The sequence below is a fragment of the Plasmodium vinckei genome, assembly GCF_900681995.1.
Source record: "Plasmodium vinckei vinckei genome assembly, chromosome: PVVCY_14".
In the NCBI taxonomy this organism is placed as follows: Eukaryota; Apicomplexa; class Aconoidasida; order Haemosporida; family Plasmodiidae; genus Plasmodium; species Plasmodium vinckei.
This window is the reverse complement of record NC_051306.1, coordinates 1,340,602-1,353,008: the sequence shown is the minus strand read 5'-3', so window position 1 is coordinate 1,353,008 and position 12,407 is coordinate 1,340,602. Positions and strand designations below refer to the sequence as shown.

General features: G+C 22.0%; 2 protein-coding genes across 2 annotated transcripts; one reads left to right on the top strand and one right to left on the bottom strand.

The window, feature by feature from the left end:
* Positions 1 to 615: 615 nt before the first annotated feature.
* Positions 616 to 2,739, bottom strand: PVVCY_1403830 (conserved Plasmodium protein, unknown function; the record flags this gene model as incomplete). The annotated part of the gene is made up of 10 exons (XM_008624647.1): positions 616 to 651; positions 756 to 815; positions 993 to 1,064; positions 1,255 to 1,322; positions 1,438 to 1,535; positions 1,686 to 1,864; positions 2,005 to 2,042; positions 2,128 to 2,167; positions 2,323 to 2,408; positions 2,634 to 2,739. 10 exons carry the CDS (start codon positions 2,737 to 2,739, stop codon positions 616 to 618), a joined length of 783 nt encoding a protein of 260 aa, XP_008622869.1.
* Positions 2,740 to 5,789: 3,050 nt separating this feature from the next.
* Positions 5,790 to 11,890, top strand: PVVCY_1403820 (histone-lysine N-methyltransferase, H3 lysine-4 specific, putative; the record flags this gene model as incomplete). Its single annotated transcript, XM_008624648.2, has 2 exons — positions 5,790 to 11,779; positions 11,872 to 11,890. The coding sequence occupies 2 exons, from the start codon at positions 5,790 to 5,792 to the stop codon at positions 11,888 to 11,890; spliced, it is 6,009 nt and encodes a 2,002-aa protein (XP_008622870.2).
* Positions 11,891 to 12,407: the final 517 nt, after the last annotated feature.

Below are 12,407 nucleotides of genomic sequence, written 5' to 3'. Positions count from 1 at the left end.
ATTGTATATATTTAATAATAAAAACAAATTTTATCATAATCTGAAAATATACATTTGCGAAACATCATTTAATATAGTATGATTAAAAAAAATGAACAAAAAAAAAATGAAATCATAAAAAAAAAATTATAAGATGACGCAAATATATTTATACACGTGCATATATGTAGATAAATTTTACAATGTTACAAAGAATATTTAGGTAACGATATTGTGAAAAAAACGTAAAAAAGGAACATTAAAAAGAATAAATTAAGATTAGCTTGTTATACAACTCTTTAATAAAAAATAATAATAACAATGACAAAAAAAGGAATATTATATAAAGAAGCACAAACGAGGTATTATACTTATTATATATGTTGTATATATACAGATAGCAAAATATATAGAAAAAGAACGATATAAAATATTGTTTAATATTATCTAAAATGTGTACAATTACAAAAAAATATAAAATAATTAAACTTTACATATGAAAAATTGTTTTGGGTATTTATTAACGAGAATACCATTTCGTAGCACCTTGATTAGGTTTTGAATTTTAATATATTTATTATTGTTATTATTTTGTTTAGTATCTTAAAACAATAATATTTAGAAATTAATATTTTATTAATTCACAAGATGTAATTTCTTGGTCTTTTGTTTCTGTCAATAAAGAAAGGGGTGTATATGTATATACATGTTTGGGGGTAACTATGTCCCTATATATTTATTTATATAATATGAAAAACATATTTAAGAAAACATACCAAAACATTTATTTTGATATTTAAAAAGTTCCTTTCGCCTTTCAACCGTTTAATGTTTTTCTATAAAAAAACAATAAAAAAAATATTATAATGTGTTGTGCATTTATAAATATCTACTCGCTATATAATAAGTGCTATCAACTATTTCTTTATTGTACAATCTGAATATTTTTCTTTTTATTATCTTATATGTATAAGTATATTTTATAATATAAATGCAATGTATATTTATCTAACGTTGTTCATCTGATAATCGGCATGTAGTATTTCCTCCAATTTGTCTTCAATAGCTTGCTTCCGTGATAGGCACTAAATAATTAATATGTTTTATGAATGCATTATATATATACATGAAAAAAAATAAGACAAAATTATACAATTTTGATAAGAAATAAATATAAGTTACTATATAAAATTGCATATGATGTATAGCTATGGATTATTAAAATATAAAACCCACACAGTATTTATATATTTATTTTTTTAAGTATTGAAGTACCCTTTCTATAGTCTCTGCTGTTTGTTCTAATTCATCAATAGCTTCGTTTTTGTTTATACTTTTAATTTCTGCACATCATTTAATAGGCCAAGTAAATGTATATATTATAATGGGAATATATATTATCCATATATGCACACATATACTTATATATTTTTTTGTCATGAATTACGTATGTCTTACTTGCTAATTTTTCCAAATAGGAAACTTTCAATAATAAATTATTTGTGTTTTTAACATTTTTCTTGAAAATGTTGTAATTATTGTAGTAAAGCAATTCCCTTGAAAATGGGGAATTATTAAGATATAATTATTCATATAAAATATATGTATATTTAAATAATATATATTAAATTATTATATTTTTTTATTTCAAAACATTTTATAATTTTTAAAAATATTGTTAGGCTCATGCATATATATATTTTTACTCATTAGATAAGGGTTGGGGCAGCATTACTATTACAGGTGCGACACCTGGTTTTGTGTTTTGTAATTCATCATTTTTATTATTTAATAATAATTTTAAAACATTTTCATCATTTCCATTCATAATTTCGGTTTTAATTTCTAAACCAAGCTCCTTAGCTATGTTATATCCTAGTAATTCCTGATTTTTTTTTTTGAGGGAAATGATATAAATTAGTTAGATATCCCTTATGGGCTGTTCTTGACATGGATAACCTGTTATTTTCATGCATATATACATGTATTATGGATAATTATATTTTTTTTTATAATGTCTATTACATTTTTATTTTCTTCGATTATATGTAGGAATTCCTTCGCTATTAATAACATTAAGAAGACACAAAATTATAAAAATATGATTGCTGTTATTTTTTTTTAAGAATAAAAGAGGGTAATTTTTACCGGCCCTTATAAAATTTTCTGCCTTAGCTTTTTCTTCGTTCTATATAAATTACGATAGTATTAAATATAATTATTATACGTGTTTTATTTTTATCTATTTATGTAACTTTTCGTTAGACAATGGAGCGGTATATGTTTGTATAAAGAAAAAATAGTTTGTATAGATACAAATTTGTTTGTTGTAATTATTTTTACCATTTGATCCTCATTATTTTCATAAGTATTGAAGTTATTCATAATGGAGGGTTTATTCATAGCAATAACTATTTGTGGATCTACATCTAAATTATTATTATTAAAAATTAATATAATTTTATTAGGTATATAATGCTCACCGTCCCAACATTACACAATATTTATATACACCTCAAAAGGTGTAACAAATATAATCGACCAGAATAAATGATTTGTAGTAATTAATTGAAAGCAGCTTATACATAAAACTATAATTAAAAATAAATACCCTTTATTGTTTTTATAATTTTTATTATTATTGTATTATTTACCAGTTTCATTTGTAAAATGATTATTAATATTCCTTTCCCTTTGTGTGGCTAAAAGTGTCGTAACATACAAAGCCAGAGCGAGAAATACAATAATAGATTTGTTCATTTTCTATTATTAATTTTTTTGTGTTTAAATTTTATAGTATATATCAATTATGATAATAAAAGAAAACATAAAAGATGCTTATATAAGGAGGAAAAGTTCGATAAACAAAAATTCGAATTATTATTCAGGCGTTTTTTAGAAATTATACAAGCCAAAGCATAATAATTACACACTTATATACAAAGTTAAGAGAAAGAAGTTTGATATAGTTATAAATACCTATATAACATCTCATAAAAAACGAATAAAGGTTTATTTCTTTGTCGATAATAATATATTTGTATTAATTATATTACTCAATTATTATTATACCTTTTTGATATTTTAATCTTATTGTGTAAGTACATCAAAAAAAGTAGCAATTTAAGGGAAAAAATTAGAGGAATGGATCATAAGCTTCAAGGGATTTCAAACTATAATATTTATGTTTTTCTCTAGGAAATTTATTGGGAAATCTGGTGTGCATATATTCATATATAGTTAGAATATTATAGACAATAATAATTTGAAACCTTTTTATATTCATATATTTAGATCGATAGAAGTTTTATTTTGATATTAAACCAGTAAGTTTTTCAATGGAAAATTAACTTATAATAACATATCCTACAAATATATTTTGCACCATTATAGTTAAAATTGTGATTTTACATAAAATATATTTTATTTTTTGGGAATGCCAATTCATTAATGCTAGAAAAAAGAAACACAATAGTATTGTATATTGTGTGTGCGTATGCGTATGCGTAATTGTATCCATATAATAATAATTTTTTTCAAATAGAAATATCAGCGACTTATAAAGCTGAAGTTTATGAATTATTACATTTTTAATATCTTTTATTCTTATTACACAATATGAATATGATCATATACAGACGCATATTATATACATTTTCTTAAGAAATATTATATATACATCAACATACAATACAAATACAAACAAATAAATAATAGTAATAAGCTATTTGTAATGGCAAAGTATATAGGTAATTAAGGAAATGAAAATACGATTCCCAGAATGCTGCATAATTGTAATGAATTTTATCTAAAATATAAATCAGATTTTAGCATCAAAAAAAAATATGTAGCATAATGTTTTTTTCGTTTGTTCTTAAACAATTTTTTATATATTTCAAAATTAATTCCTTAAAAGAAAAAAAACATATACACAGCTATTAAATTTTGTAATCATTCATTTTTTGTATTTTTATATAATATATTTTTTATAATGCCTTGAAGTGTTAAGGTTATTTGTATTTTTTTTTCGAAAAATAACAGAATTATCCACCCGTCCCACAAAAAAATCCAAAAATAATATAAGCGGTTGGGTTATTAGAGTGTTAAACCTTTGTTAACAATCCATATAATTTTTTTTTATTCTATAATGATTAAAAAAAAAAATGTGTTTTTGTATAAACACATACATATATATATGAATTTTTGTATTATATGCATGTATGGTTATTTTTATATGCATTTATATGTTTTTGTATTCTTATTATATGTTTTGTTATGTGAACATTATATGTATTTTATGTATGCTTATAATACATTACATAATATGGATACATAAGTATTCATTTATATATGTTTATACTCCTAATTATAAGAAAATGATATAATAATTGTTAATATAAATAAAGATAGGGGGAAATATAATCATATTAACAGTTTTTTGCATTATTATTAAAAAAAATATATATAATTTTTGTAAGGAATATAATATTTTTTACTATACTCCATTTTTTTTATGTATATTGAAATTGATCATATCTTATATTAATTAATTTGTTTAGATATGGATCCGTTTATATCATTATATGTGTCATATACATATATTTTTAATTGTGTTATGCATTCTATAATTATTTAAAAAAACTTATATATTAATAATAAAAATACAAATATATATACTTATGCATAAATACTTACAGACATTTACACACATATGCATTACTATACTTAAGAATATATTAGACCGTAATGGTTTTATATTATAATATTTTTATGTATTTAAAAATGAAGGAATATTTCAATTGACAGGAAAGCAATATATATATTTTTAATAAATGCAACCATATTTTTTTCATTTTTCAAAGTTTTATTCTAATTTATTATATTTATTTATATGTTATACTTTGAATATGCATCATGAAATGAACGTTTAAGAAAAAGACAAAACTGATGCTTTATCAATAGTTTATGTAAAATATTTTTATATTCTTTGAATAAATTTATTAATTAAAGCAAACCTTATTGTGTCTATACAAATGTTTATATGAATAAGCAGTGTAATTGTTTATTATATTTTTTATTATTTTAAAAAGTATATTGTTATATACTTATATTTTATGTTTAACTTATATCATAATTTTTATAATATAAACATTATTTGTTTTGTATGAACATGCCCTTATTTTTCTTTGTATATTTTATTTTAAAAAAAACAATTTACAGCTATTAGTATTATCAATATGCACAAATCTAAAGTATTATAATTATTATATATTTTGGAAAATATATAATAAAGGAAATTTGTATGATTATAAATATTTTTGGATATATATATACACTAAATAAAAATACTATTTTATATTAGTAAGGAAGAAGAGTTATTTATTGTAAGTATTATTAAAATATATTTAGGGCTAATTATAGTGGAGAACAAATTAAAAATATTATTTCATATAAAGAGTTATGGAATATAATTTCACACACGTATGTAAAAGTATATACCCTTGAATATTTCATACCTGCTCAAGAAAGCGTGCTGCAGAATTAGTTTCTTTAACGATATAAACCGTAATTTGTTTAGTGTTTGCAAGGGCAATACATGTGTGTGTGTTGTGCGGGGGCAACTATTTTGCAACAAATTTTGTAGCAGTATAATAAAATATGAAATCACGGAAATTGATCAATAGTTGTTATAGTAATGGTTTTTTATGAGATATGTAATAATACCATTCAGATTGACAAGAAGTATTATTGTTTTTTTTTCACTTTTCTAAGTTAATTTTTAAATTTATTTATTTAATGCATATTTTAATATGAGTTTTTCATCGATCAAGTATGAATCTAAAATATTGGAGAGTTTAGCTAGTATGCTAAATCTCAATGAAAAGACAGATAATGAAATATTAGATGAAATAAAAGATGAAAATACTATCATATCATTTGAAATTGATGATGATATAAAAAATTTGATTGATATAAATAAGATTAATTGCACCTGTGATGAATCTAAAAAAAAAATAGATGAATATAAAGGCAAAAAATTTGAATATTTTTATAATATTGAAACATATGGAGTCGATTTTTTTCTAGATATTTGTAATGCCTTATGCAGATCAAATTATAAACCTTTTTTAACAGAAGAAGGGAAAAATGAAGTTATCAAGGGGTTAAAAATTCGAAGAAATTCTAACTTATATAAATATGTTTCATTTTTTTTAAGTAAGGAAAGATTAAATAAAGAACGATTAAGTGATAAAAAATGTCCTGAACACATTTATCATTGTTTTAGGTGTTTAAAAAGTGTATTGCATATATATAATGATGACCAAAATAATGATATAAAAAATATGTACTTGAATAAAAATAAATATATAACTGAAGAAATTGAAGAAAAAATCGAAAACGATATATTAAATTCAAATGATACTTTTAAATCACAACAAAATCACCAAGATGGAATAATATCAGTATATAAATATAAATCAGAATTAAGTTCGATAACCAGAAAATCTAATCAAAAAATCGTACAAACAATTTTTGAACATACTAAAGATTTTAATACAAAAGAAAATAAATTACCATTTATAAAAGACACCAAACTAAAAGGATCAAATATGTATAATACTGTTAATACTGATAGTACTACTAATAGTATTCCTAGTAATGACTTTTATCTTAATAATAGCATTATGAGTAATAGCAATTTTAATAATAGTATTATGAGTAACAGCAATTTTAATAATAGTATTATTAGTAATAGTAATTTTAATAATAGTATTATTAGTAATAGTAATTTTAATAATAGTATTATGAGTAATAGCAATTTTAATAATACTGTTATGAGTAATAGTAATTGTGATAATACTGCTATGAGTAATAGTAATTTTACTAATGTTTATAGTATGGAAAATAATAATCCTGAAAATAGTATTCAAGAAGATAATGAGAAATATATTCCAAATACTAATGAACCTAAAACTAAAAGATTTAGCCTTCGTTCTAGACAATTTTCAGGAAAGAAGGAATGCTCAAATAAATATAAAAACTTAAATAAAAAAGTAAAATTTAATTCTCAGAATAAATCTTTAACCCGAAATTCTCATAGAAATGATTGCAACTCAATTACAAATTATTGTAATAACAGAAAAATTCGAAAAAGACGTACTTTTTCAAATAATAGAAAAATTCGGAATAGTACTAACTCATTTATGCCTGATTATTTATATTTAGAAAATACACGAGAACAAATTGATTCAATATATTTTTCTAATTCCATTTTTAAAAGTATTGATAAATCTATTGAAAAATTTGATATGATTGCGAATGAAAATAAATTTTTTGATAATGACGATGAAGATAGTCCATCTAAATTTAAAGAATTCCAAACAAAGGAGACTGAAATAGAAGAAAATATCGAAAATGAAAATTACAAGGAAAAAAGTGAAAAAAATGAACCCGAGGATTATAATCCATATTTAGAAATAGAAAATGGTAATGCTTTAGGTGACATAAATAATGAAAAAAAAATTTTAGATAATTTATCTTCCATAATAATAAATCAAAACGAATTGAATAATCTTTCAAATGATGAAAAATGTATTGATATTATAAACGAAAATGAAGGTGCAAACAAATTAATTGATACAAAAATCAAATCTTTACACGAACAAACTAATGAAAAGGATTTAGAAGAACAGTTGAATAAGCAAAATATAATATTAGAAGAATCTAAAGAAAAAAATGTAAGTGAATATGGAATATATGAGAAGCATACATTATCAAAAAACTTTTGTAACGATGAAGAATATGAAGGTAATCAAAGTGATGATACATCTTATTCTAATAATGGGTCAAATTATTCAAAATATTTAAAAAGAAAAAAAAAATTAGAAGAACAAGGCAAAATAGTTATAGATTTAAACTTGCTTCATAGGAATACAATAAAACCAAATATGAAGCAATGCAGAGCTGAAAAAATGGCAGAAAGATTAAGAATTGAAAAGTTAAAAAAAATATTAGAAGAAAAAAAAATGCTATTATGTAGAGTAGAAGATATTGCAAAAAAAAGAAAAAGAATACATGTAAAAACTCAAATATTATCTGAAGATTCTAAAATAAAAAGAATATATTTTAGTCATAAAATGAAAAAAGTATATAATTATAAATTTGGGTATTTTGGATGTGGGTGGTCTAATAATAAAACAGAATGGACCCCATTTATACATGCACCATTTTTTGATAATCAGCATAATACTATATATAAAAGTAGAAATAAAAAATTATATGAAGAAATATATGATACAATATTACATGGTAGGATACATCCACATATTAAAGTTGTGGAACTAAAAGATCAAATGCATCCAATACGATTATGCACACCAAGCAATGAAGATTGCTACTCAGTTATTTATACAGGAGAAAAAATAAATGCAACTGATGAAAGAGTTATATTCGGTGAATATACTGGTTTTGTAGCAAATAATAAAGATCTTCCCCAGGAAAAACACCAATATATATTTGCCCTTACATTCAATAAAAAAGTTTTTAATTATAGGAAAAATGTTGTCTTTATTAATGAGATTGATTCATATGAAAGTGAAAATAGTGCTGAGGAGAACAATTCTGATATGAAATATACTAATATGAAAAATGGGAATGATTATAAAGGCAATAAATTTAATTTGGATGAAGATAAGCACAATGAAGAAATAAATAAAGAGAAAGAAAAAGTGAATGACGTAGGAAAAGGAAAAAAAAATAAATCATTGGGAAATAATAATAGAAAAAAAGAAAAGAAAAATTTTAATATTAATGATAAATCAAAAGAATTAAACAATTTAATTATACTTCCAGACAATTATACATATGCGGTTGATTCTTCTCATATGTTTAATGAAATGTCATTGGTAAATCATTATAAAACCTGCTCAATATTTAATAATTATGATTTTAGAATAAATGCTGAATGGCAAATCGTTTATTTAGATGGTTGGCCACATATAATATTAACATCTATTCCAGGTGTGGAAATAGAAACAGGAGAAGAAATTTTTGCAGATTTTGGATTTGAATGGTTTGATAGAGTTAATGATATATGCTTAAACGATTTTATTAAAAATAATTATGAACACAGATTAAATGAAATAGGAATCAAAAGTATAAAAGAAAAAAACTTTAATGGTCTCGATGATATTGTAGATAAATATAATTTATTAAAGAATTATACAACATGTAATATATGTATGCATAGTGTTAATACCGATTGCACCAATTATATTTTATGTTCAGGTTGTAATCATGTTTATCATTTAAAGTGTGTAAATCGATTAAATTTTCAAATTAATGAAAACTATGATTGGTTTTGTTCTAGTTGTATTCAATTTTCTATGAATATAATTAGCCAAAAGGAATTTTTAGAATATATAAAAAAAGAAAATAATAAAAGACTTATTAATTATTTTATTGAGCATAATAAAAATATAAATCAAGGAAAAACGAAAAGTTCAGAAAAAATATTAATGCTAGAAAATAATAATGAGAACAATTTAAATTCATATAATTGTGAAAAAAATAATGAAACACAATTGGATGATGATAATTATATTAATAATTTTGAAAATATAAAAAAGCTATTACAATGCAAAGAGAATATTGATGATCTATTAAATAATCAGCAAATTATAAATGCATTTTTAGAAAATGTTGATAACAATATCAATATATTACAAGGTGAAGAAGGGCAAGATGATAATATAATTTTAAAAAACCCAGAGTTGAAAAACTTAATAGAAAATAGTTATGAGCTGCATCTATTAATTGAATATAAAAACAAAATTGATGATTTATTATTATGTAGAGAAAATATTGATTTCCTTCTAAATAATGACCAAGCAAAACAAACATTTCAAATGAGAATAAAAACGATAAACTATTTAATGCAAAATAAAAAATGTATTGAAAATCTTGTAGAAAGCATAGAAAAAAAAAACCAAGACGAACTTACAAAAAATAATAACACAACTTTTAAGAAAAGCGATGATACACTACAACTATTGATGAATGATGATGCCCAAAATGGAAATACAGACAATGCTTCAAGTTTAGATTTGCTTAAATGTGAAAATGGGGAAAAAAATTGTGTTGCACTTTGTGAAGAAAATGACAATACACAATCTATGATAATTCCAGTACATGGCAAATATCCTTATTCCAAGGATGGCTGTTATTTTACAAGTTCATATGAAAATATGTTATACAAAAAAACAAATAATATAATTAAAAGTTTAAAATGTTTTAAAAATAAAAATCGAAAATCAAGATTCAAAAATAATAGCATAAAAAATGAAATGAATGATGAAAATAATAACGGAACGGACGAAGCAGGTCTTAGTGCATATTACAATTATATGATGAAGTTAAGTAAAAAAATATTAGGTTTACCATTAATTAGAGAATTTGAAAAAGGAATAAATACTCATCAACCTTCACTACCTTTAAATGCTAATTTAAAAAAATTAGAAGTTTGTTCAAATTGCTATAAAAAACATGGTAATTTAGCAAAGGCTGTTATTTGCAGGGTAACTAAATTGCATTTCGAAACTAATTATAATGATGGATTAGGCGAAGAAGAATTACATAAAATGTCTAGTGAATGTATACAATCTGTTATAAAAGAACTCGCAAGTACAATAAAAGAATATAGAAAACAAGAATTAAATAGTTCCTTTATTCAATATACAAAAAAAAAAAAACAAACAGGATTAGTAAATAACAAAGAAAATGACATAAAGGCAGGGACTCGTTTAAATGATATTATTACTTCTACTGATATAATAAATAGTACTTTTAATAAAACTGATATTGAAAATAAAGATTTTTATCATAGTTTAAGTATATCATTATATAAAGATGCATACAAAACGGATGATAATATTCCTATGCAACATTCAGATATATCATATACTGATAAAAATAAATATGTGAATAATTCTTTCGAAAGTCACCAAGACGGAAACAGTACTTTACAAACAAACACATATACAACTCTTGAAAAAAAATATGAAAATATTGACGATGGTAATGGAAAGAACTATCACCAAGCCAATCTTTCCAGCGATACGATTGATGAAAAAAATGTTCCTGATCAGGAAAATTGCAAAAACGATAAAGATGCTTCATATAAAAATGGAAATATTTCTGCGCATAATAACGATATTAACAATGTATGTTTTCAATCAGAAAATGGAGATTCTAATAATAATGATTATAAAAATAAAAAAAAAAAAAAGTTCAAAAACGATGATGAATTATTAACTACAAATGAAATATTATTGGATGACAAAAAAAAAGAAGATAAACCCATTTCTAATAATAATAATAATTTAAATATTAACTTTATTCCACTTTTTGGTATTGAATTAGGCAAAACAAAATTCCAAAGAGAATTTACTAATGGAACATATGTAGGTACAGTGACTAAACAGATTAAAGATGATAACGATAATAATTTTTTTGTTGTTACTTATGAAGATGGTGATATTGAATGGATTACCCCATTCTTTTTATTTCAAGAACTTTTGAAGCAAGGAACTAATAACATCGAATACCCTTTAGCTACTCCTTTCAAAGATCTAATGAATCCTAATTTTAAAAAGGATATAAAATTAAATAATTATTCCTTAGAACTTAAAGTTGAAAAAAAAAAAAAAAAAGGTGCCGGAGAATATAATAATAACAATAATAGTTCTACTAAAAGACAAAGATATAATCAAGAGGATACTTCTTCGAAAACAAAAAAAAGGTAAGCTAACAGCTTTTTAAATTATAATTTAACCAAAAAATACAATAAAAAATAAGCATGCAACTAACCAATTTGTTCATATTTTTTTTTAGATATAGCGCAAAACAATAATATATAATGTGTGTAATAGAAAGAGGAAAAACAGAAAGATACACAATGCTTATATATATATATATATATATATATATATATATATATATATATATATATATATATGTCTGTATGAAGGAGACATATTGTATTATTTAAATTATTAAGATTCATATACATAGTGAAAAAATTGGTAGCATTTCTATAACTTACTAATAATTTATATTATTTATTGTAGGAAATGTTTTTTTTACAAATATTATTATACTATTCTAATAGTATATATGCATTTTTTATGTTTGTCCAAAAAAATAATTAAAATAAATAAGAGTATGATCAAATATGAATAATCTTTAATATATTTAGAATACTTATAGTGTATATAATCAAATGTGATCATAATTTTTTTTTTGAATGTTTATTTTTGTAAAAACATTATAAACCCATATAATCTGTTTTATTATATATATGTTTTTAGTTATACTTACTCATTATAACAATCTCTACAATTATTAATTTTTTTTATTCTAAAAAAAGG